At 41.1% G+C, this 24,543-nt stretch overlaps 2 protein-coding genes across 5 annotated transcripts; one reads left to right on the top strand and one right to left on the bottom strand.

Annotated features, from left to right (window-relative positions):
- Positions 1-829: 829 nt before the first annotated feature.
- LOC143846464 (protein DETOXIFICATION 40-like) lies at positions 830-5,957 on the top strand. The gene is made up of 7 exons (XM_077354896.1): positions 830-1,177; positions 1,474-2,105; positions 2,746-2,802; positions 3,743-3,981; positions 4,420-4,538; positions 4,849-4,935; positions 5,673-5,957. Exons 1-7 carry the CDS (start codon positions 854-856, stop codon positions 5,769-5,771), a joined length of 1,557 nt encoding a protein of 518 aa, XP_077211011.1. The 5' UTR covers positions 830-853; the 3' UTR covers positions 5,772-5,957.
- Positions 5,958-6,854: 897 nt separating this feature from the next.
- Positions 6,855-23,578, bottom strand: LOC143892907 (heat shock 70 kDa protein 16-like). Of its 4 annotated transcripts, XM_077397819.1 has the most exons (10): positions 23,363-23,578; positions 21,789-22,933; positions 21,056-21,268; positions 16,895-16,990; positions 16,590-16,769; positions 8,261-8,461; positions 8,038-8,184; positions 7,816-7,944; positions 7,602-7,732; positions 6,855-7,416 (listed from the first exon to the last, which is right to left on the bottom strand). In XM_077397819.1, exons 2-10 carry the CDS (start codon positions 22,785-22,787, stop codon positions 7,314-7,316), a joined length of 2,199 nt encoding a protein of 732 aa, XP_077253934.1. In that variant the 5' UTR covers positions 22,788-22,933; positions 23,363-23,578; the 3' UTR covers positions 6,855-7,313. The 4 variants fall into 4 exon arrangements, with proteins under 4 accessions (XP_077253934.1, XP_077253933.1, XP_077253932.1 ...); XM_077397818.1 differs by having other exon boundaries at positions 21,804-23,578; XM_077397817.1 differs by having other exon boundaries at positions 21,789-23,578.
- Positions 23,579-24,543: the final 965 nt, after the last annotated feature.

A 24,543-nucleotide genomic window follows, 5' to 3' on the forward strand; every position in this document is an offset into this window, starting at 1 on the left:
CTTCAACTCAATCCGATTCTTGATCAATCTGGTAAAGTTTGGAAAGGAAAATATTTATAAAATTTCCTTATTCTTTTTTACACAAGAACAATGATAGCTTGAACCAACCCTAATCAATTTTTATTTAGAAGGACCTTCAATTTATGAATACTTCCTCTAAATTAACCTTAATCAAATTATTTCCCTCTAAATTGCAGAAAGAAAGAAAAAAATTACAAGAAAAAAGTTTCATAAAAAATGTTATTCTTGCAATCCAAACGGGCCATATGCGTGAAAATATTCGTGCAAAAAAACCTGTTGTGATTATTTTTATGAGATAAGAAGGAGTAATGCAACAGTAGCCCTTGCAAAAAAAGGGTAGATGGGCTATTCATAAATGGAAATTGACCAGTGGGAGAGCCCTTCTACCCTTTTTTGCAAGGGCTCCTGTGAGTTTAGCATTCCTAGATAAAAAAAAGAAGAAGCAAGTTTTCTCATTATTTTATGTCCCAAAATATCTAAAAACTATTAGAGAAAGTTAAAGTTATAAGGTATTTATTGGTTAAAAGAAACTTGATACCAACCAAGAGTCCAAGAATTCTGATTTTATGGTTGGATGGTCAAGAGTGACCGAGCGAATGACAGTTTGTTGCCTCTGGGGAAGCTCTACTATATTTTAATAATAATAATAAAGAAACCGTAATATATTCAGACGAGAAAAGCTAATCTCACTCGCCCGAGTAAGATAACATTGATGGGTACATGTGGTTTGATCCTGGCCGTTGTTCTCTTGAAACTCACCTCTCTATGGTCTATCCTTGCCTTTAAATGCTCTCCATTACCACTCCTTCTCCACATTCTATCTTCCTCCACCATGGATTCAGAAAATCTCCGACAACCTCTCATATCATCGCCACCATTGATTAGGTCCTTATCGGCCGCAGAATATCGATCGAGCAATCAGCTCGAAAGCATCCTTTCCGATGCCGAAACTCCGTATTTGTATCGGATCCGATCCGCTACATTCATAGAACTAAAGCTCCTCTTCCGACTCGCGGCACCTGCCATTGTTGTATACATGCTCAACTACATCATGTCAATGGCTACTATGATCTTCTCAGGTCACTTGGGAAATCTTGAGCTCGCCGCAGCCTCTCTCGGTGGCACCGGTGTGCAAGTCTTTGCCTATGGTCTCATGGCAAGTCAAAGCTTTTCAATCCATGTTCTTAATTTATCTTCTTCCATTTCTGCAAAATAACACTCAAGAATGTTTCTTAATTAAGAGTAGCTCTTACTGTCTCTGTCCATTGACACCCCTAATAATTTTATAAATTTCGAAGATTTCTTTTATTTAAATGCATGAAAAACACAGGCATGGTTTTTCCACTTTTCTTCCCTTGCGCGTCATCTTGTCAAATAACACATTGAGTCAACTCAGACGAGTCAGTTTCAACTCACTAATTTATTTTTATTTTATTTTATTTTGTTTCATAGCTGGGAATGGGAAGTGCTGTCGAAACTCTCTGCGGCCAAGCCTACGGAGCTCGCAAGTATGACATGCTCGGCGTTTATCTCCAAAGATCTACGATCCTTCTAGTAGCCACTGGAATTCCCCTTACCATAATTTACGTCTTCTCGAAGCCAATCCTAATCCTCCTAGGCCAGTCGGAGACAATCGCGGCCTCGGCCGCAGTGTTTGTCTACGGTCTTATCCCACAGATCTTCGCCTACGCGGCCAATTTTCCTATACAAAAGTTTCTGCAAGCTCAAAGCATAATTGCGCCCAGCGCCTACATCTCATCGGCTACTCTTGTTCTTCATATCTTCTTGACCTGGCTCGCAGTTTATAAGATCGGGCTCGGATTGATCGGAACTTCGCTTATCTTGAGCTTGTCGTGGTGGATCGTGGTCATTGCACAATTCATCTATATTTTAACCAGCGATCGGTGTAAGTATACATGGACGGGATTCTCCATGCGCGCCTTTTCCGGGCTGCCCGAATTCTTGAAACTATCGGCAGCATCTGCAGTGATGTTATGTCTAGAGGCATGGTATTATCAGATACTAGTGTTGCTCGCGGGGCTGCTCAAGAATCCGGAACTAGCCTTGGACTCTCTTTCCATATGGTAAGAAAATTTTGGATCTTATTTAGGGAAATGATATCGGCACAACCATATTTTGATATTTTCACTGACCCATCTTGTCTTTTAGTATTTAAAGAGCTGTCAAAAGGTTATTACATTTCCCAAAAAGCTCTCAAGAGCCGATTAAAGAAGAAAATACATCCGGATTTGTGCAAATATCAAAATATGGTTGTGCTGATAATATTTCCCTTTATTTATTTAATCCCTTAACTATTGCCAATATTTGAAGTTGGTGACCGATACTTGCACAACCATGTTTTTATAATGACACAAACTCACCTTATCTTTTGCATTTTAATTGGATGCTGGAGATCTTTTTCAACTTTTTGGGGATTGTAGTAGCTTTTTGGGGATTGAAAACAGCAACAATAAATGATGAAATTGTATAGAGCAGATATCATCATCCATGTTCCTTCTCCCTATGTTAGTTATTCTTTTTCTCTTTGCATGTGGGCTTGGTGTTTTTCAAAATATCGACTTGGTTGACTGGGCGGTGTGCTATTTATGTCTCCCAGTATACGTGATCGTCTACGTATCTTTCTTTCTTATATTTTATGCATATGAAAATAATAAAGATATGAATGTGCCTAATTAAATGATGTTTAATTGGTGTCACATGCAGCATGAACATTAATGGCTGGGTTTTCATGATCTCAGTTGGATTCAACGCAGCGGCAAGGTGAGTTTTATTTCTCAACTATCCTTTCTTTTATGTTCCCTACATATTAGATTGAGAGGTGCTCCCAATCTTGGGTGCACCGAAATGACCATTTTTTTTTTCTCCGCTACGTCTTTACGTGAAACAACCAATATTACTACAAAAGCTTAAGCTGTAGAGTTGGTGTTATTTAATCATTTGTACTTCCAATAATCCCCTCACGTATGACGGACCTGCTCTGAGGCAATTTCTCTAATAGCATGTGAAACAACCAATAGCTTAAAAAGCTTAAGTTGTTATTAGATAACTAGATTAGATTCAGATTGTATCTTTCTTTCGGTTCTTAAATCCTTTCTATGTTTATCATTTTGAGTGTTTTATTTAAACACTCATCAGGCTCTTTGTAATGCATTAAGTTTAGTGAAATCCTCTATTTTCACATGGTATTGGAGCTATTCCTTCACAGCAAGTCCTGTGTTCAAAACCCAACAACTCCTTGATATTAAAAATCCACATTTAGAGCCAACCGAAAAGAGAAGCCACACGTGGTGTGAGGGAGGGGCGAGTGTTCAAGTATAAATGACTAAATAATAGCTTAAGCTTTGGGAGCAATTGGTTGTTTCAAAAGACGGATGCCCTGCCCTACTCGGCCGCATTTATTAAAGTTGGTCACCGGTGATAACTCTGCTTAGGTGGCATTTATTTGAAAATTTAATCCTGTAAGAAGGGGACTGGTCATTATCCACCATCCCTCTTTATATCTGACGTGATATGATTCCCATTAGGAGTATCAATTTCAACTCTCTTCAATATTATCTTGCGGGTGCCCTCATTTATTTGAGATGAAAACACTTGCAAAACGGGATTCCAAAAGTGGAATTGCGCATGTGTCACAACTCACAAGAGATGGTTTCATTTTTTTTTACAAAACGGATTTCCGTTTGTTTATTTTGAGCTACAGTGTGCGGGTGAGCAATGAGTTGGGAGCTGGAAATCCAAAATCGGCGGCATTCTCTGTAATCGTGGTGAATGTATGCTCTTTCATCATTTCTGTAATTATAGCGGTCATCGTCCTCGCACTACGCGATGTCATCAGTTACGCTTTCACAGAAGGAGAAATTGTTTCTAAAGCAGTCTCGGACCTTTGCCCATTTCTAGGCATTACCCTCATTCTAAACGGCGTCCAACCCGTTTTATCTGGTGAGGATTTCACCCCGCTAACTACTTTCTTCTTAATGCTAAAGAATTGCAACATTACATTCCCCTAAAACACTACAGCCTTTTACAACATTGCTGGAAAGACAACAAACTTAAACTAGGTAGTAGGTTAGATTAGGATAATATCCTTCATTCTTTTCTTTATTTTTCTATGTCTCCCCTAAGTGCTTTCTATGAGAATTGTTTAGGGTTCTGTGTAATTAATTTCTCTAACTTTTTACACTAAACAATATAATTCATACCGGTCGTTCAATACAACCTGTTGTATCTTAGCTATATGGTGTGCACTTGCTGTACACATTTGTATCTAGCAATAACAATAGAGAAGTATTTGAACTATGATTTAGCTCCAACTATCTTTTCTGCTTAATTAGGGGGGATTAATGCAAGTTTTCTAATCATCTATCTTTCTTTTATAAGGTGTCGCTGTTGGTTGTGGGTGGCAAAAATTCGTTGCTTATGTGAATGTGGGTTGTTATTACGTGGTTGGTGTCCCATTGGGAGCTCTGCTCGGCTTTAAGTTTGATTTGGGAGCTAAGGTACATTACATTTCTTCTTTCATTTGTTTATTCATTTAACCACATATTGAGAGTCTGCAAGAAACAAAACCAAATTCACCTCCCAAAATTTAACTCATCTTTTGGGACTAACATAGAGTATACAGTTCAAAATGTCGTTGCATTAAATGGATGAAAGTAATAGATGAGGCTCACACATCATTTTCATTAGGAAGAGAGCGATATTGCCACAACTTGCTTTGATATGTACCTATCCTTGTTCATTGTCTAAACTTGTCTAAACTTGTCTCATTCCTTGCAATGACAGAGAGGTATCTGTGTATATGTGCAGGGAATATGGTCTGGGATGATGGCGGGTACTTTGATACAAACTATAATTCTTCTATGGTTCACTTTCCGAACTGACTGGAACAAAGAGGTATTTTTCATAATCCAAGTTATTTCTTTCACTAATCCATCAGACACAGCCTGTGAGGTAATTGGCATGATCTAGACAATTTGTATGGTAACCTGCCCCACCTTTGTCATGTTTGTATGATCGGGACCATTCATCTAGCAATTTCAATTTTAGACATGCACTCATCTGATGACTCCAACCGTAAGATTTGAGTACATGATTTGGTCAGTTTCTTAGAAATCCATTTCCAATCCATTGAGGAGTCAGAAGGCCAGGATGATCTGATGAGTGTGGGTGATTTTTAGGCTATGGCATGCTCACAATTGTTAGAGCCAATTTATTGCAAAATAAATCCTAATAAAATCTTAGAGACTCTGATATGTGGGTATTTTTTGGGGTTTTCCATGGACCACCAATAGGGTTGACTAGATGTGCACGGATTGAACCGTAAAATCCATTTACACTTTATACTGCTTGTTTTGGACTTTGAGAACCGATTGTGAGTCCAAAACTGATTGTTGGACTCAAAATTAAACATAAATATGAGTCTAATAATCAGTTTTGTGCTCACAATCGGTTCTCAAAGTCTAAAATAAACAGGGCCTTAAATTTGGTCTACAATCTACAAGGATCAATTTCAGTGCTTTTTTATACTTCCTTTTAATAATGAATTAGTTTCGACAATCCAATGTTTTAATGTGTATGGATAGATGGTGTTTTAGTCATTGACAACCTTTGCCGTTTGATTTGGATTTCAGGTGGAAGAGGCCCAGAAAAGATTGGAGAAATGGAATGACATGAAAGGATCAAGGAATGAACAACCCGATCCTTCTCCTCTTCTTCAGTTCAAGGAATGAACAGAGTTGCTAAAAGAGAATGGATACAAATTTTCAAGTACCATTAGAACACTGCTACATGGCATGAGCGTTGCTCAGCACTTGAAAGTATCTGGGAATAAGTTGACATTTCAGAATCAGACCAAACTTCCATCTTCTTTTTTTTAACATTTCCTCCAAATTCATTCAAGTATGAATGCTTAAGTATTCATAATCTTTACATTTTGTTTAATGAAGGTGAGAGAGAGGTGAGATTCGAAATCTAATCTTTAGGAATTGCTGTCCTAGGAGTACAACCCAATTCTATTCACCATATACATGATCAAACAAATGATCTGGACCGTCCATCTGGTGGTTCTCATCGATCGACTAGATGATCCTAACCGAACTAAGATTAGCTTTCCTGCACATCCATTTAAAATGAAAATGATATCTGTTTCATTTGTAGAACGAGCATAAAGCAGTAAGTTTGAGTCCAATAATCGGTTTGGGTTCCCAATCGGTTGTCACAATTTAAAACGAGCAGGCCCTAACTAAATAGGTTTCTATCATAACTTTTATCTAAAAAGAAGTACACATTAATATATGTTAGGATTGGATGATTTGAGTGATTTTCGGACCATTAGGATCTGAGATCCAAAGCAAAGACTATCAAATGGATGGTTCAGATCAATCAAGGGTGGGGCATACTATCCTGTCGTCGGCACACCTCATTGTACTACAATAAGGTTAGGCCCTACTGAAGGATTTCTCCTATAACAGTACAAAAGACCAAATAACTCCATGCAAAACTTGATTCGGCAGAACTGAATCAACTCAACTAATCGACAGGCTTAGCAACCTTGTATGGAAAATACATTAGGCTCTGTTTGTTTCCACTTAAAATGGGTGTAAAACAAATTTTACGCCGATTTTTAAGTGAAAAAAATGAGCATAAAATTTGTTTTATGCCCATTTTACGTCGAATAACCCTTTAAATTGAGTGCCTAGTTGCCACTTCAATTTTCAAGTGTAAATGCGACATCCACCATGTTGAGCTCTTTTTCTCAACAAAGTTCCAACAAAACAAGGAATGGAAAATTTGGCACTGATGACAAAAAAGTATAGTAAGCAACAACTAAGACATTAGATAAGTATTGGTGGGATGCACTGTGAGTATTTTCAATACATTGAAAGCCTACGAGGACATGTTGATACAACAGAGTATTTTTTTTTTCTTCTTCCATGGAATGGGTAAAATACCCAAAAAACGGAAACGGCCTAGAGAAGAAGAGACTCCAGCCATGGCTGATCTGATGACACAGTAATCACAATGGCTACAAAGCCATCAAAATAGGTGGACATCCAGTAAAAACTAAGGAATGGATACAGAGGCCTTAGCAGGGAAACAAGCTGGACCTGAATCTGCCATGACTAATGAGGAACATGGACTCTCATGGGTAATAAATACCAAAGGCTTGTAATAATTCTCAAGCTAATACATTGATGTGACACTGCACCCAAAGGCTTGTAACAATGATCAAAATAAAAATTTGAATAATCTTTGGGCAAGAAGGGACCCACTCACTCCGTTCGTGTGCCATCAACTGAATTGGCACGGCTGTGGCTCTTGCTGTCCCCCTGTCTTGGATGGGGTGGCTTAGGTCTCATTATATGTCTACAAGTCCTGCAGCACAGCAAATCAAACCCAATCAGATGTTTAAATGGGATACATTAGAATACTAATACAAATGCAAAATAAAAGATGAGAACCTGAAATGGAAAAGAAAAGAGATGAGAACAAGCCAAAAAGGCAGAAAGAAAGGAGTAGAAAAAATGCATGCAAACTTGGAAACGGCACCGGAAACATACATGTCTAGTGCCTCCGCCCTTTTCCTGATTTCACTAGACCATAGTATGGGGTCAGTGTTCTTGGGCAAAGAATCCTGTTGTTGAGATTTCTCCCGCAGCCACTGTTCAGCCTTGTTGCATTCGTTAATGACCTGTATCGTCAAATCAGTATCAGACAATCTAATAATCATATGCATCATGACCAATTTTACATATGAAAAGACGAGGTTTTTACCGCATCTTTTTCACTGGTGGCTAATGACCCCACAGCCATTCTGTAATCTACAATGTGCTTCAAGAGATCCCTTGTTGCTTGAGGTCTAGCTTCTGCATCTTTCAATCGATTTTCAATAGGATCCACCAGCTATAGGCAACCAAAGAAAGTTCATTGTGTCATGGATTGTAGCTTAATACTAAACAAGTAGACGAGAGTTCTTGAAATTGAGGTGTTACTCACCTTCTTTAGTTCCCCAAGTTTGCTGGTGTAAACCTTTTCAGACTCATTATCTCCGTCTTCGTACAGCCACTCCTCTGTCTGTTGTAATCTTCTGGAGATCTCTTCCCTCTCTAAATCAGTTGCAAAGCTCCGGTATGTATCGAAAAGCTATTCACATACTAACGTTATTCCAAACCCAGCACATGAACAAGATAAGAGGACGAAAAACTGTATTTAGAGTTACCTTATTGCGCATCTCATAGACATAAGCTTCCAGTGCATTCCTTCTATCTTTGGTTTGTTCCATTACTCGGTCTTGTTGAGCCAATTGAAATTCTTTCTCTTGAGCTTTTGAGAGCTCAGACTTGGACATCCCACCATATATGGTCTCAGTAATCGGTATCTCGAGCCTCCTAGAAGATCTTCCTTTACTCATACCATCAACCTGTATATTGTATGGTACTGATCATTATACATTTTGCCCAATGTTTAATGAATCAACAAAGAATTCAGCGTTAATGCTAAACGTGTTCAAATGGGTCTCAGACCCATCGACGAATTCACTAATTGTCATTTGCTTCTAGAACCAGGAAATCGATAAACGAAATTCTTTCATGGTGTGTTCACTCTAGTGTAGGTTCAGTGTTGAGTAATACTCCTGATTCAATCTTGTATTTCCACAGCCACCTTAAAAGATCTTGCTAATATAAGTAAATCTCAATGCGACAATATGCAGCACGGAAACCAAGAAATTGCCAGCTTACAACAGATAACTTTCCAATTTGTCATGGAGTTAATTAATATTTAATGATAATATGCAGTGCTGAGATCGATCAAGTATGGCATATGACAATACAAAGTAAATGCAAGTAAAAATAAAGCTTCTCAAAAAGTCTCATGTTAATCTCTGTCTACCTGGGTTGAATATTGAGAAATACGATGGCAAAATCTTATCCGAAAAAAGAAGTACCCTTCTTCTCTAGATAGTTTCTTGAAGCCCCAAAAGGAGATGTACAGAATGTTCAGTTTTCTCCGCTCAAAGATATTTCAATTGCAACACCAGATCGGTTGAGATGGGTTTTGGGGGTTTTTTGAAGGATAGCTTTATTTCTTGCCCTTTTGGAGTTTGGGAACAGGTGCTTTCTCCCTCTGCTTCTACTTTTCTGTAAGTGGGTTTGAGTTGGGGTATGTGAAAACTTTGAGGTTTTGGGTCTTTGTTGGGAATCAATTTTGTGGTTCTGTGGTATAGGTCTCTTTGCAGAGACCATTCGTGAAGGGCACGGTTCTGTGGTATAGGTCTCTTTGGCAGTTTAGTTGCAGAAATGCTCTTGCAATTACGCCTCCTTGATGTTCGATGAAATGCCTCAAAGAGACTTGCCAACTATTGTTTGCAGGGACATTCCAGCAGTGATGCCCACCGGGTGTTTGAAGAAACGTCTATGCGAACTATATTGCGAAGGGGCATAGCGTAAACCCATATAATCTCTTCCATTTTCGGTCTTTATATAGCCCATTCATCATCACCAATCTCAGCCGATTGCACCACGGATTGTCGACGGTCATTCAGGAATCACTCAATACAAGTTACTCTCGGAGAGATACTATAAGTAGGAGCCGTGAGGGCTATACCCGCCTTCTAGTGCCACCGCACCGTTAGTATCTCAACACCTGGACACCTTGTGTGTAAAACGGACATAGTTCGTATGCTGGACGATAGTCACAGCATACAAGTAACTATGCACCCGGCCAGGTGGACCTCACGACATTAAATCTGGTCGCCATCTACAGAAAGATTCTCGCACAAGGATAATTTTGCAGGGAGAGGGATCTTCTTCTCATCTGTATCCTCTACCTCTTCTTCTTCAGCTCCTTCAGATTCGGTGTCTTCCTCCATCTCGGTCTCCGCGTGGGTTTCCGATCCAGAATCCGGTGGATTCTCACGGCTCGGTGGTCGGCACATTTTGCAGAGCGGAGGAGGATTCCGTGACAATTATGACCTCCGTCGGGGTGAGAGGTGTTGGGGGAGATCGCCCTAGATGGGCCAGTGGGGCGAATTTGATCCCTCTTGGGGTCCGGCGGATCAACCCCGAAGCAGGCCTTTTGGGCGATTCTGTAGGAGGTTGGAAGAAGTTTGGCTCTGAGCCGGCAGTTGGGCAGAGAAATTGGCCTCACCGATATGAAGAGGAGGAGTGGCTACCCGTCCGAAGCAAGAAGGGAAGACGAATGGAGAGTGCCTTCCACAAAAGAAAGAATAGAGAACTGGGAGATTGGAGATGTTGCAGATGTGCTTTCAGGAATTTTCGAAGGAGGGTTAGATGTTGGAAGTGTCATAAAGTCTGGTCCAGTTCGGACTTCAATTTTCCAGGGCACCAAGAACAGTCAGCGGATCCGATGGTGAGGAGGGGGCTTGTTCCTAAACCAACAGCGCCTCAAGCAGAGAATGTTAGAATGGAGCCGTTGCTTCCTGCAACTTCGGAAGGTGTAGCTTTCAACCTTGAAGTAGTCCCCCTTAAGTCTATTAGTAATGCAGACTTAGGCTTATGGGGGAAGATGAAGGAAGGGTGGGATGGTGATCTGGATGCGCTGGAAGACTGGCTCTCTCGCAATAGCAGGACTAAAGCTGTGGTGTATAAAATTGCTCCTTTAGAAATCCAAATTTCCATCCCAGCGGGCGCTAATCGATCTCACTTAATCAGAGATTGGTGCTCTCCATCCCATTCTCCTCTGGAAGATCTACAGAAGTGGGATACAAAATTTCCTAAGGCGGGGAAGCCTTCCTGGTGGAAAATAGAAGGAGTTCCGCCTGAAGCATGGTGCGCCGATAATTTTCAGCGTATAGGGAGGAAAATAGGCCAGGTGGTGGAGGTAGATTTGTCGTGTTATGCGGGTTTCGGATATGAAGTGGGTAGGATGCTGATCATGTCTGAAGGACGCCCCGGAAGTGAACTATCTCTCCAAAGCTCTATCGATGGCACAATTCGTTGGATTCTAGCCTCCCGGGAAAGAGTTGACGACGACTTTGCAAAAATCTCCTCTCCTTCTCCGGCTGGGCAGATGGTTTCCGAAGAAGAGTTGGGTCTTCCTTTAAATATTCCTACTGAAGGGGTAAGTGAAGCTGAAGTAGTTCACCATCCCATAACTGCAATCTATGATGTCTTCAATGCCATCAATGAAACCTCATCATTGCTGTCGGTGCCGGAGATAAATGCTGGGGTCGTCGGGTTGGTGGAGTCGGAGATTCCTTCACATTCAGCCTATTGTGCGCAGAAAGCGGCACCGGTTAGCAGCATCTCACCTGGCAAAAATGCTGAATTTCAAAAAGAGGGTCCCTCACATGCATACAGGTGGTCCAGTGTAGCTGGTCCTATTCAAGACTCATCAGCAACAGCTACTCCTTACTCTAAGGTCAACAGCTTTGAAGATATTATCTCAGCCTTATCCCCTCCGCACCACAGCGACTCTCCTCGAGTAGATGTAATCTACGTGCCCGATTCGGGTCCAATGGAATTTTCTGAAAGAGAAGTTGCTTCAGAGGACCTTTGGGCTTCTCCACTGGCGAGTCCTGGGAACCAGGAGGAGAGCCTCATCCACGACTCAAGCACAATGGGCGCTACTCTCACGTATTCTGAGACTGAGGAGGAGCTCGGTGACAACCGGGTGTGGGGGCATAGTCTGCAAAGTCACAAGAGTAGATGTATCCTTATCTCTCGTGATGACCGTTTCTTCATTCAGTGCCGGGTGGGGCAAAGGAAGGTGATCATTGATTATAGTGGTTTGGGAGGTATAAAGCATTTATTCTCTGGTGAAGTTAGGGAGTGGTCTTTTCGCTCGCTCGTCAGGGTATCGCTTGGAAGTTTCTCCCATCTTTGTCCACTGAGATGGTGTAGCAAGGCGGATTTTCAGATCCTGCCTTGTGACTCAGAACTATCTTATGTCCCTCCACGGAATGACTCGGGCTTGGTTTCTTCCCAACAGGTGCTTGAATTGATGGTGGATCATACCATGCACATTAGTTCTCATCTGGGTCTAATATTTCCGGGTCCCGTTGAGGAATATAGGTCTAGCATAAAGGAGGCAGAACTACGAGAGGTCGCTGGAGTGTCATCTCCAGTCTCCATATCCGAAGTAAACCTGAAACGCACGGAGCGCGAATTGGTGAGACTTCAATCGGATATCAATTATGATTCTGGATCGCATAGCAAAGGTCTCACATCCCAGAAAAAAGGAAGAAAGTCTGGTATCAGGGCGGGGAGGAATTCATCGGAATATAGTTGTTAATGAAGATTTTATCCTGGAATATAAACGGCTTGGGCTCTCTGGAGAAAAGAATTCAAATCAAAGCATTAGTTAAACATCGGCGCCCTGAGGTTGTTTGTCTCCAGGAAACAAAGATGGAGCAAATCCGTAACATAGATATGAGAAGCATGGGGTTCAATACTGACTGGAATTTTGCTTTCTTAGCATCCAAAGGAGCTTCAGGGGGCATCTTGGTGGCTTGGGATTCAGTCTTGTGGGCCAGCACAGATGTTTGGCGTGGAGTTTTCTCTCTCTCCGTTGCTTTCCGTAAATGCAATGATAATTCAGTCTGGTTCTTCTCAGGTGTCTATGGTCCTTTGTCATCCTTTGAGAAGTGTCTTTTTTGGGAAGAATTAAATCAGACGCGTCGCCTATGTTCCGCTCCTTGGTGTATCGGGGGGGATTTCAATGAAGTTCTAGGATCAAGAGATCGACTTGGGGGTCAGCGAGTCACTGCGGGCATGAGATCTTTCGCTGATTTCATCGCAATCAACGAGCTCGCAGATTTACCTTTGGGTGGCTCCTCTTTCACCTGGGCCAGAGGTTCGAACCGGAGTCGGCTTGACCGATTTCTTCTCTCGGGTGACTGGTTGGCAATTCTTTCTGAAGTCTATCAGCAGGCTTTACCCCATTCAGTTTCCGACCATTGCCCTCTCCTTTTGTCTCCTAAAATGGAGTTCTGGGGCCCGCCCCCCTTCAGATTTGAATTAGCTTGGCTGGAAAATCCCCAAATGGAGGCTCTCTTAGTCCGATGGTGGTCTGAAAGCGTCTTTGAAGGTCCAGGGGACGTAGTCATAGGCAAAAAATTACGCTTCATTAAGGGGAAATTAAAAGAGTGGGATAAGGAGCAGAAAGAAGTGGACCAAGGCAGGAAGAGGATTCTTGAGGACAGATTGATGGAGATAAATACATTGGCAGAGAGTGGTTTGGCCTCGGCGGAGGATTATGAGCAACAAGGAAGATTAATTCAAGAGCATAAAGAGTTGTTGATGCTTAAAGAAATCTCTTGGCGCCAAAGATCTCGAGTCAAGTGGTTGTTGGAGGGAGATAAAAACACAGCCTTCTTCCATGCCATGGCTAGTGCTCGCAGAAGAAGGAACAGAATTGAATCCTTAGAAGTGGAGGGGGAGATTGTATCTGACAAGGAGCGAATTATTGAAGAAATTATTGAATTCTACAGATCTTTATACTCAGCTGATGGGATGTTACGCCCAATTCCTCAAGACATTTGTTTTGCTAGCTTAAGCCTGGAAGCCTCAGCCGGATTGGAAATCCCTTTCTCTGAGGTGGAAATCCGATCAGCACTATTTTCTCTGGCAAAAGATAAAGCCCCTGGACCCGATGGTTTTTGTTTGGCTTTCTTTCAAACTTGCTGGGAAACAGTAAAATCGGATATTCTTCGATTCTTCATAGAATTTTTTGAGGGAGCCATCCTTGACAAAGGGACAGGTGCAACTTTTCTCGTCCTCATTCCAAAAATTGAAGGAGCAACAAAAAGCTCGGATTTTCGCCCGATTAGCTTGGTGGGCAGCCTTTACAAAGTCCTCGCAAAGGTTCTGGCGGATCGTATCAAAGTGGTTCTTCCTTCAATTATATCGGTCTGTCAAAGTGCCTTCATAAGCAACCGGCAAATTCTTGATTGTTCTTTAACAGCCAATGAAGCCATTGACTATTATCGGAGGAAGGGGGAAGGCGGCATTCTATGCAAGCTTGACATGGAGAAGGCATATGACCGAGTGGATTGGGCAGCATTAGATTTTCTCATGGGTCGTATGGGCTTTGGGGGAAGGTGGAGAGGGTGGATCCGGAACTGCTTATCGTCCGCCTGGTTTTCTGTCCTCATCAACGGATCAGCAAAAGGATTCTTCAAATCTTCTAGAGGATTGCGGCAGGGCGATCCTCTCTCTCCTTTTCTTTTCCTGATTGTGGCCGAATCACTGTGCAGACTGCTGAAAAAAGGAAGTGAGTTGGGGCTATATCAAGGGTTCCTTATTGGCGAGAGCAAGGTGGAAGTATCGCTTCTTCAGTTTGCGGATGACACTCTTCTGTTCTGTTCTCCGGTCATATCCCAGATTCTTAACCTTAAAGCTATGCTTCGTTGTTATGAGATGGTTTCGGGTCAAAGATCTAATTTCGCAAAATCTCGGTTGTTCGCGATCAACGTTTCTGAGAACGATGCATCCTTTTTCGCCGGAATTATGGGGTGTGATTTAGATGTCTTTCCAGCAACCTATCTGGGTCTTCCTCTTGGTGTGGGTCGACCGAAACACAACCTATGGGCTCCTATTATTCAAAGGATTGAGCGACGTTTGGCCACCTGGAAGCGCCGGTTGGTTTCCAAAGGAGGTAGATTGGTGCTTATAAAGGCCGTTCTATCCAATATGCCGATATATTTTCTATCTCTTTTTCAATGTCCCGCCTCGGTTGCTAAACGCATCGAACAAATTCAGAGACGCTTCCTGTGGGGCGGATCAGGGTCTTCCAAGGGGGTCTCCCTGATTAAATGGAGTATGGTCTGCTTGCCTACTAAAAATGGAGGTTTGGGTATCAGGAGGGTTCAGAGTTTTAACCAGGCCCTTATGGGCAAGTGGCTGTGGAGATTTGGCGAAGAACAATCCTCTTTGTGGGTCCGGGTCATTGGAAGTAAGTATGGATCAGATCATGGGCATTGGGACTCTGTTGATAATTTTAAACTCAAAGGTCTCACGGCTTGGAGGGACATCTTGAAGTTGAAGTCGTTATTTGCTCCTGGCGTCCGATTCAGAGTATATAGGGGGGATCGGATTCGGTTCTGGCAGGATCCTTGGTGTTCGGACGATCCTCTTCAAGTGATGTTTCCTGACTTATTCATCGTTTCATCTCAGAAAGAGGCCTGGGTGTCGGAATGTTTTGTAAGGGAACATGGGAAGGTGGCTTGGTCTCTTAAGTTTCGCAGAGACTTCTTTGTTAGGGAGTTAAACTCTTACAACGCCCTCCTCTCCTTATTGGATTCTTGCTTCATCAAGTCTTCGGGCGTAGATCGTCGGATTTGGATTTGGAATCCTTCGGGGATATTTTCAGTCAAATCTTTTTATAACCATCTGATCCCTTCTTCAGTGGAGCATGTGTCCTCCTCGTTTTGGAGACAATCTTGCCCTCCGAGAGTTGCTTTCTTTGGGTGGTCGGTTAGCTGGGGCCGCATTCAAACTATGGATTTTTTGAGGAAACGAGGAATGTGGTTGGTAGATCACTGTCCTCTATGTTTATCCGCTGGGGAATCCATTGACCACCTTTTCATACACTGTAAGGTTGCTCGCCATATTTGGGGTCTTATTTTTTCTCGTTTTGGAATCAGTTGGGTCCCCTCCAACTCTATGGCTGAATTCATTCAGAGTTGGGCCTGGACTCCTTGGAAAAGGAAAGGCAGAACGCTGTGGAAGATGTGTCTCCTGGCCTCATGGTGGTTCTTGTGGAAAGAGAGGAATGCTCGTATCTTTGAAGGGAAGGCTAGATCTCCCTATTGGATTTATATTCAGTTGATAGCTGCGGTCATATCCTGGGCTCGAAGCCTTCCTCTGTTTCGTTTTGTTTCAGCTTTCGACCTCTGGGAAGGATGGTCAATCATATGCTTGGAATCGGCTACCAAAGTGAAAATCCTCCCCTCCTGGATTCCTCCTCCTCCGGGATCCCTGAAACTTAACTTTGACGGATCGTCTATCGGCAATCCAGGAATGGCAGGAGTAGGGGGGTTATGTAGAAACCACAAAGGGGAAGTCCTCTGGGTCTACTCGGGACCTATCGGAGTGGCAGACTCAAACGAGGCAGAGGTCCGAGCCGTTCATAGCGGGCTTCTCTCGATGCCTCGTCTAGAGTGCGACAAAATTATCGTCGAAGGGGATTCCTTAAATGTTATTCGCTGGCTTTCGGGTAACGCTTCTCCCCCTTGGCGATTTTTGCCTCTCTTAGAGGAAATAGAGGACAGGGCTAAGGGCTCCTCAATAGTTTTTCGCCATGTCAGGAGATCAGCCAATGCGGAAGCAGACTCCCTTGCCAAGAAAGGAGTCTTTCGGGCCGCGTTTGAGTGCTTTGACTATCTACCTCCTTGAATTATTGTACTGCTATCTTTGTATTATCTTTGTTCCTTCAGGACCACCTCGGTTCTGTTTTTACATATATATATATATATATATAATCTGTTGCCCTTTTCAAAAAAAAAAATAAAGCTTCTCAATATCACTTGTAGATTGGGAAGTGGAAACTAAAGAACTCAACTGAAAAACTAGAGTTTAGAAGCATACACTGGTAGACTGAACTTCGGGAGTGAATAAAGATTCAGACTGCGAAAAGGTACCATTTTCAGTACCATTTGCTACCATAGGAGAAGAAACATCAGAAGCAAGCTCAAGTTCCACTTTCTCCAAATTTGAGTGAGTTGCAGCCCCCCTTGGAACTGGATCGACTATTTCATCATCAACCAACTGAACCAGTTGAATTGTGACAAGTGGTTACAGAGATGTACACACGCCAAAAAAAAAATCATAGAGAATGACTAATGCTCAATATTTCTACCCAAGTATATAAAAAAACACAATTTTGGACTTACTGATGCAGACTCCACCGTAACAATCCCATGGAGGTTCAACCGAACTCTAACTTTAACTTTGGGTTTTTCATTATGGGAAACTTGGAAAGGACCAATCTGTAGACAGTAAACAAAAAACCAACATTAGAAGTGATTTTAATCATCACACAAAAAAGATATCAAGAATGCAAGGCAATGCTGGATGGAATACATTTTTTAATAGAAAAAAAAATGAAAAATGAACAAGGAGTCTATCTCTAGTGATCAGATGCATCATTAAAACATTGAAGATCTTGATAACACATGAAGACTTTGGGGAATTGCCTGTTCAGATACATCATATCTTCTTGCTCACTTGTTGCCAGCTTTCATCTTAGTGGTATATTTAACTGTCATGTTGGTTGGATCTTCTTTCGTAACAACATGGCCCTCTACAATGAAGGAATGGTTTTGCCACTTGGATGGCACTCATAGTGAGAAAGTAGGCAGTGTAGAAGGAATGCTCGTGCCCATACACATCCAAGCAGAAGTTCCATCAGAAAAAAGTTTCATATTATCCGGACTACTCATGCCTTTTTACCTTTGTGGATATTGTGCCTTCAAAGTAGAGATCAATCTCACTGCCATCTATTCTCATTTGCTGGAGCAGAATGCCATGATTGCCCTCTCTCCAGCTGAATTTATCTCTCCCAACCACAAGCACCCTTGATATTTGGCTACACTAGACTGTCATTCTCACTTTCTATCTACCAAACCTCTTTGTTACCTATCAATTCTTCATTCCCCATCAGTGGTCACAAGACCATCTTCACCCCTGTTGGGAATTATTGCTAAATCATGAGGCTAAAGCTGCCAATGTACATGTTAAAGGTGTGAAGTTTTGGAGGGTCAAACGTCTTTCAGGTGCATGTCTGTACAAGTTTGTTTGGAGTCTTAGTGGGTGTAACGATGTTATGCAATAGAGAAGTTACAGGATTCTGTAAAGGGAAATGCACATTTCATGAGTTACATGATGTACACTACAGATTCTAAATTTAGTTTGCTTTGAGTTATGTATTCAAGCCAACTACCGTTGGATTGGATGCTTATAATAAAAGATGCTTTGGATTTGGCATTTCCTAGTGTAGTGACATCTTCCATGCTCCACAACAGTCACCATGCTTTGTTTCACATATTTATACAAGAAGAATGTCTAAAGTCATTTATTTCGAAAGGAGGCTTTATACAACAGTCTTCTCAGAGTTGCATATTTGCAAATCACTATGATCATAACTTAAGGGCTAGAGTAGTACAGCATGCCCCACATGATTAGTTGGAGAACTCTGAGGTTTGAGCAGCTCTTCTTTCTAAATTCAGATAGAGGCCCCAATATTCCCTGTTCATATGCAATCTTCTCAAGGTTCATGCATGTAGATGACATGCTTGTCCATGGAAATTATTCAACTACTGTCAGTTTCTTGGAACACTTTCTGCATCATTATCAAACAAGACAATTATATTACAATCACCCATATCCAACCATGGCCGCGTGGTGGCCTCATTGCTATATCCAGGCATAATAGCAGTATATTCAGGACAATATCTCTAGCTTTCAAACAACATAGAATTGAAAAATGGATTTAAATATCATGAACTCCATAAAGTGATAACAATACATGTTACCATTCAAAAAAAATTCATTTTTTTTTACTATTACTGGTGATAATGATCAAAAGATCAAGAGGAAATATTACAAGGATCAGTCACATGATCCAAAATGCCTGGCATTTTCTTCTTTTAGATTGAGAAAAGAAATATTCTCTTAAACAACATCAACAGTGAGCATAACTCTTTTGTGTCTCTCTATCAAAGATGTTCAACCTATAACCAAACGGCTGCAGTAAAAGCAAGCTTAAGCAATTGTAACTCATCCATCACACTTGCATGAATTGAGTATCCATTCATCTTCATTTGAGAAGCTCTGAGAAGGCATCCTTCTTGGGGAAAAAAAAATCAAATATAGAATAGACCTCCATATCCAAAAATAAGTACGAAATTCAAAAAAAAAAGGAATGATTTAAAGCTTTTACTCATATCTACAAAGACTGCAAGCAGAACCAAGATGTATTAGAAGCTTGTCCACGGAATATAGTTTCCCTTGAATAGCCTATAACTATGATTTGTGGATACGGACACGGAGTGTCGGACATGGCGGACCCCCAAAATTTAGAAACGGGGACACGGCTAAAATAGAAAGTATCCACGTCGGACATGGCGGACCCCCAAAATTTAGAAACGGGGACACGGAAAGTATATATATGATACAACGGAAAATACTAGTTAAAGAAGAGCTTACAAAGAGTTTATAGCAGTACATTTAAAATTGTCCAAAGGAGTGTCGACATGGGTGGACACGCGTGTCGTGTCGGACACGGCAGGACACATGTGTCAGGAATAAATTAGAAGTGTCGGCTAAATCATAGGTGGAAAGGCATATGTCTTGAAGGGCCAGTGGATACTAGACTGCCATAGAAGTTGTGACTTGTCAAAGCCAAACTTAAGTCCTGCTCCAAGGCTAATAATAAGGGTGCTATGGGTATGGGGCAACTTTTGGGGCAGATTGTGATTCTAGATAGAAAGGAAGAATAGGGACCTCTTGATGAGGAAGAAATGAGGTAAAGATTTTTCCAACATTCACATTTTCACAAGTGCCTACCATTATTTCTCCTTTGAGCCTACCCCTATTCCTCCTTAACCCTATACGCTACACATATCCCTATCCTGATTCCTTTAACCCTTCTAGATTTCTTTGTGCCATAGTTAGGGAGTTTATGTTGTAGATCAAATTTGTTGCCATACCTTATTAGACATCTGTTTATTAATAATGAATGAGCTAATTTCTCCAATTTATAATATGTTGTACAAAACTCTCTTAGCTAATTCGATTTCTATTGGTGGAAGAATTCAAAAGCTTTGAATCTTTATGAAAACATGTCTGTCTTTTGATTAGTACTTGATGTTCATTATGTTATGAGAATGTATAGTGCATCTTCCCATAAATCAACTTGTGAACTCTTAGACTCACATCAAATTGGTATCAGAGCTAGATTTGTACCAAATTGATATCAGAGTCAGGTTCACATCAAATGGGTTCCATTCCCAATTCTATTGAGTCCATTGGTGCCCATCCCCTTCCACATGTCCTAGATCATACTATTGTATCATGTCCTGGGAAGCCCAGTACCGAGACAGATGTTTCCGTCTATTACAACGAGGTGTTATCCTGAGAGGTGTTAGATAAATTGCGAATGAGTATTGACAAGAACGAAGTGGTTGCTGATCAAGACATGAGAGATCATTCCTTCATCACAGGGGTTCTAGTGGCGACATTCCTTCAAAGTGATCAGTTCATGATTGGAGTCAGTGTCACTCATCATACACACCTCGGAGACTTGCCAGAGCCGCTTATCATCACTTCATTATTTTATGGAGTTTAAATCATGGACATCCGGGCGATGAAGATGCGCCTTGAATTTCACTAGAGATGCCTTGTTCATTGGCGAGGGCGTTTATTGATCGATTATTAGTGGATGGATGCAATGAAGCTATGACGACTTCACAAGGATGTGTTTCAGCATATGACCGACTTCTACACAGCAGAGTCGAGTTCTTCTCACGTGGAGGAACTGTTATGATTTAATCATCTTAGCCATTAGATTTAGTTTTTTCCTATTGTCCTATTGGACGTGTTAGTTTACTTTTTTAGAATTTTATTTAACCTATATGTGGGGGATGTCCACATTAACCCTATGACCCACTTAAAATTTAACTCAGTATCCAAAAGCCTTAATGCAACCTGATATTAAGTTTAATCCTTTCAATAGCTTAAAGATAAGAATATCCAACAACTAAAGCAATGAATGTACAACACCCTTTATAATAAATTATAATACATTAAATACATACAAAAAAGATATACAATGACATGAGAAAACATGCAAGATTTGTGACCAAGTAAAAAATTGTAACACAATAAAAAGAAGTTACGCCTTTCAGATAGGTAATAGAGTGCATTCATTGTCGTACGATGCATAATGCAATACAAAATGTACAAGATTCCTCCAGAAGCATGCCTTCATATAACTCTGAAGACGCAAACCTGTCAAGCAACCAGACAAATGAAGCATATGAGGACAGACTTACTGTGAAACAGCTAATCTTTGGAGAAACGCCAAGAGGCAAGTCATTTTGATCGGCATAGAATGCTTCCAAATGTAATGTATTGGAACGGTGAAGAGTAACCATTTTAACACTCGGAATCGGATGGCCCTTTGGAAACAATATGTTTTTTGACATCGAGCAGATGGGACTTTCATCCAATGAAAATCCTATGGGAAAGGGAAATGAATCTTGCACCTGAAAACGACAACATAGAGAGACTAAAATTTACAAGTATGATGCTTAGAAATACATGCACAGAGAAATTATAATCGCAAAACAGGAAAAATTAAAAATACAAAGTGAGGTCACAAACAAAGAACTTTTAAAAGCATGTAATATTTGCACCCTGTTTTATGCAATCTCCTACATGCTCTAGTGGTAGAGGCAGTAAGTACTCGTATTGCCATGTGGTGTAGGGTTCAAGACTGGTACAGAGAGAAACAAAGCCCTTCAAAAATGATATTTATTATTATACAAGGTATTCTTATAATGAAGAGACAGGCATTACCATTTCGATCAGAGGCTTAATATGCAGTATATTAATTAAGAGAAACAAATATAAACAGAGAACCAAAGCAGGCAACCTACTTACAAGACAATTATCAAAGACCAGATTCATGTAGCATTAACAATGCACAAAAATGTTAAACCAAACTGGAGTTCCACTAAGGGATAGCATGTATCACGAGCTTTGATTATTATATTTGAAACCCACCTCGTAATCTCTGACCCTGAATATTGGGCTAAGCATTGCACACTGAAGAGCACATCCACGGGCAACACATTCACTCGCATTCAGAGTCCGACTAGGTTCTCTCCTGAACAAAGCAGCCAGCATTCTTGTAACAGCCGGGATCCGGGAGCCTGATCCCACGAGCTCGACCGAATGAATCTTCTCCAAGCTCAAGCCTGCATCAGCCATAGCCTTATAACAAGGAACACTGATCCTCTCTAATAATCCCGATGAAAGTTTCTCAAACTCCTCCCTCTTTATATAGCCTTTCACATCTTTTTCATCCATTAAGCACTCAATATTAATAGGTGCCTCAGCATTTGCACTCAAAACCTTCTTCAGCTTCTCACATGCAGCCCTCAGCCTAACACAGGCTCGGATATTAGAATACACGTCAATCTTGTACTGCTCCTTGAATTGTGCCGCAAAATGACCAAACAAAACCTCGTCAAAGTCTCTCCCACCCAAGCACCTATCAAACGCATGAGAAACGACCCTCATATGGCCAACCTCAAATGACACAATAGAGACTTGGGTGTCACAATGGCCGATATCAACAAACACAACATTAGTGGGACCCGCATTAACAAAATCTGTCTTGTAAATCCCATAACCAAGCGCAGTGGCTGTAGTATCATGCACCAACCTCAATGGCTTCAATCCAGCTATTGCCGCAGCATTCAAATAAGCCCGCCTCTGCAAATCCGTAAAATAAGCAGGAATCCCAATCACGCAATCTGAGACGGGCATTTCCAAATTCTTCTCCGTTATCTCTTTCAAATGTGATAGGAGCATCGCCAGGATCTGAACTGGCGTGAACATCTGAATCTCCCCTAAGTATTGCAAATGTATTAAAATGCCTCCATCAGGGGCTTCAGAAGCTGCAAAAGGGAACCGTTGGAACTCCTCTTGAACATCAGGTTGGGAGAAATTCAAACCGATCAATCTCTTAACCTGAGAGATTGTTGATTTAGGGTTCATAGTCGCAGAAGCCACCCCGGCTGAGCCTAAGAAGCGCTGCTTCTCGCCAAACGAAACCACAGCCGGTGTTTCACGCTTAGATTCATCATTCAACAAGACATCAATTCCTCGTTGCTTCACAACCGCAACAACACAATTCTCATTCCCTATGTCAAACCCAATGACACTCATCTCAACCAGTATAGATCATAAACTCAGTATTTCTTAGATCATAAACTCAGTATTTCGAGACCAAAATCAAATGTAAATTCTAAGACACGCACTACTCAATCCATAGCCATACATCACCAGCTTGACATTGAAATTGCCAAGAGCGATGTAATAACCAGAAGAAAAAAAAACCCTAAAACCACAAGATTCACAGATTTTCCTCAGAAAAACCTAGATTTCACGACCAAAGGCTAAAACAACATGGAACCTCCATATTTCATCAAAATCCTCTTTTAGAACCTCATCTCAATGAGAGGAGCTCCAATCCACATTAAAGAACACAAAAAACGAAAATTCTAGCTTTGAATTCGACCAAATTATGAATGAAATGCAATAGAGGAAAAAGATTTGAGGAACAAGAATACCTGGTTTTAGAAGAATTTAGAAGAGGAACGGACAGGAGAGAAAATGAATAGAAACCCTAGAATCGTAGAGAAAACGGCGGGAACTAGTGGTGTTTGGAAGAAAACATCTCCTCCTCGTTCGGAGAGAACGAAACGACTTTGAAATCTGTGGAAAACGGAGTTTGTCTCCAAATTTCATGTCGTTGCGGCCAATGCGTGTGACGCATTCCGCGAAATGTTGCGTAGGTCCCACGATTGTATTTCAGGAGTTTTTATACGGGTGTAAGCCCGTAAAAGTACTGTGTGGATTATACCGTAGGAAGATCCAAGCCGTCCATTTGTTGTATCCAAAAAAATCATTTTCATCGGATCATCCCAATCCTCCAATCTACGGAGCTAGCAGCTCCACTATATATAGTAGGGCTATGATCATTATATTGAAATGGTATTTTGGGCACCCCCTATTTACGTTGTGGCCTATGAAATAGACGGTTTTGATGTGTAAGCTTATGCTATATAAAATCTCATATTTTAGAGAGTTTATAAATTCATCACAACCATTCTTTAATAATTGCACAAACACATCTTGTCTTTTCAGTTTTAGATTGTTTTGTATCGGCTTTTTGAGAAAAGTAACAACCCTTGAAAGCTCTTTAAATAATAACAACCCCTACGGGTTTGGCTCTTTGGCTTAAAAGTTAAAGCCATGGCTATGCTCCCCATTGATGCGAGTTGGAACCCTGTGGGAGAAAAGTACGGAAGTGCGCATTAATTGCAATATACTACGAAACACGGGCATATTTAATCTTATCGACGAAACATGCATAATTCTTCAAAAATAGGTGGAAAAAATACCGTAATGCCCTTCCTGACATTGACATAATCAGACAGTCATCATAGCTCAGGGAAGGCAATACTTGCATGATTCTCTTTGCAGGCACTTTTTCACTTTCTTAGTATTTCTTTAAGTGAAAATCCCCCTGCTTTTAATGCACATCTCATCTGTATTAATGTATGGGACGTTGGTGTGCTGCACAAGACTCCCTTTTGGTTCATTTGAACATGTATTTGAACCGAAAAACCTTGGGTTCATTTGGATCTTGGCCGTCAGAAATAACCAAAAACGGATGGATCCTTTAAACATGGATAAAAAAATTTTATGGAATGGTAGTGTCTTTATTCACTGCTGGATTTGGTTTGGT

Source organism: Tasmannia lanceolata, unplaced genomic scaffold, assembly GCF_043159265.1.
Source record: "Tasmannia lanceolata isolate RefF3 unplaced genomic scaffold, GAP_Taslan_0.1 ptg000015l, whole genome shotgun sequence".
In the NCBI taxonomy this organism is placed as follows: domain Eukaryota; kingdom Viridiplantae; phylum Streptophyta; class Magnoliopsida; order Canellales; family Winteraceae; genus Tasmannia; species Tasmannia lanceolata.

What these genes read in the sequence shown, in the direction of transcription:
- LOC143846464 (XM_077354896.1), top strand. Translation starts at nt 854, where the DNA reads ATGGATTCAGAAAATCTCCGACAACCTCTCATATCATCGCCACCATTG. An exon ending in TTGGACTCTCTTTCCATATG is followed by an intron (nt 2,106 to 2,745) that starts GTAAGAAAATTT and finishes TGTCACATGCAG; the next exon opens with CATGAACATTAATGGCTGGG. An exon ending in GAACTGACTGGAACAAAGAG is followed by an intron (nt 4,936 to 5,672) that starts GTATTTTTCATA and finishes TTTGGATTTCAG; the next exon opens with GTGGAAGAGGCCCAGAAAAG.
- LOC143892907 (XM_077397817.1), bottom strand. Translation starts at nt 22,958, where the DNA reads ATGAGTGTCATTGGGTTTGACATAGGGAATGAGAATTGTGTTGTTGCG. An exon ending in CCACCAGTGAAAAAGATGCG is followed by an intron (nt 7,733 to 7,815) that starts GTAAAAACCTCG and finishes TTGACGATACAG; the next exon opens with GTCATTAACGAATGCAACAA. An exon ending in AGGGCGGAGGCACTAGACAT is followed by an intron (nt 7,417 to 7,601) that starts GTATGTTTCCGG and finishes GCTGTGCTGCAG; the next exon opens with GACTTGTAGACATATAATGA.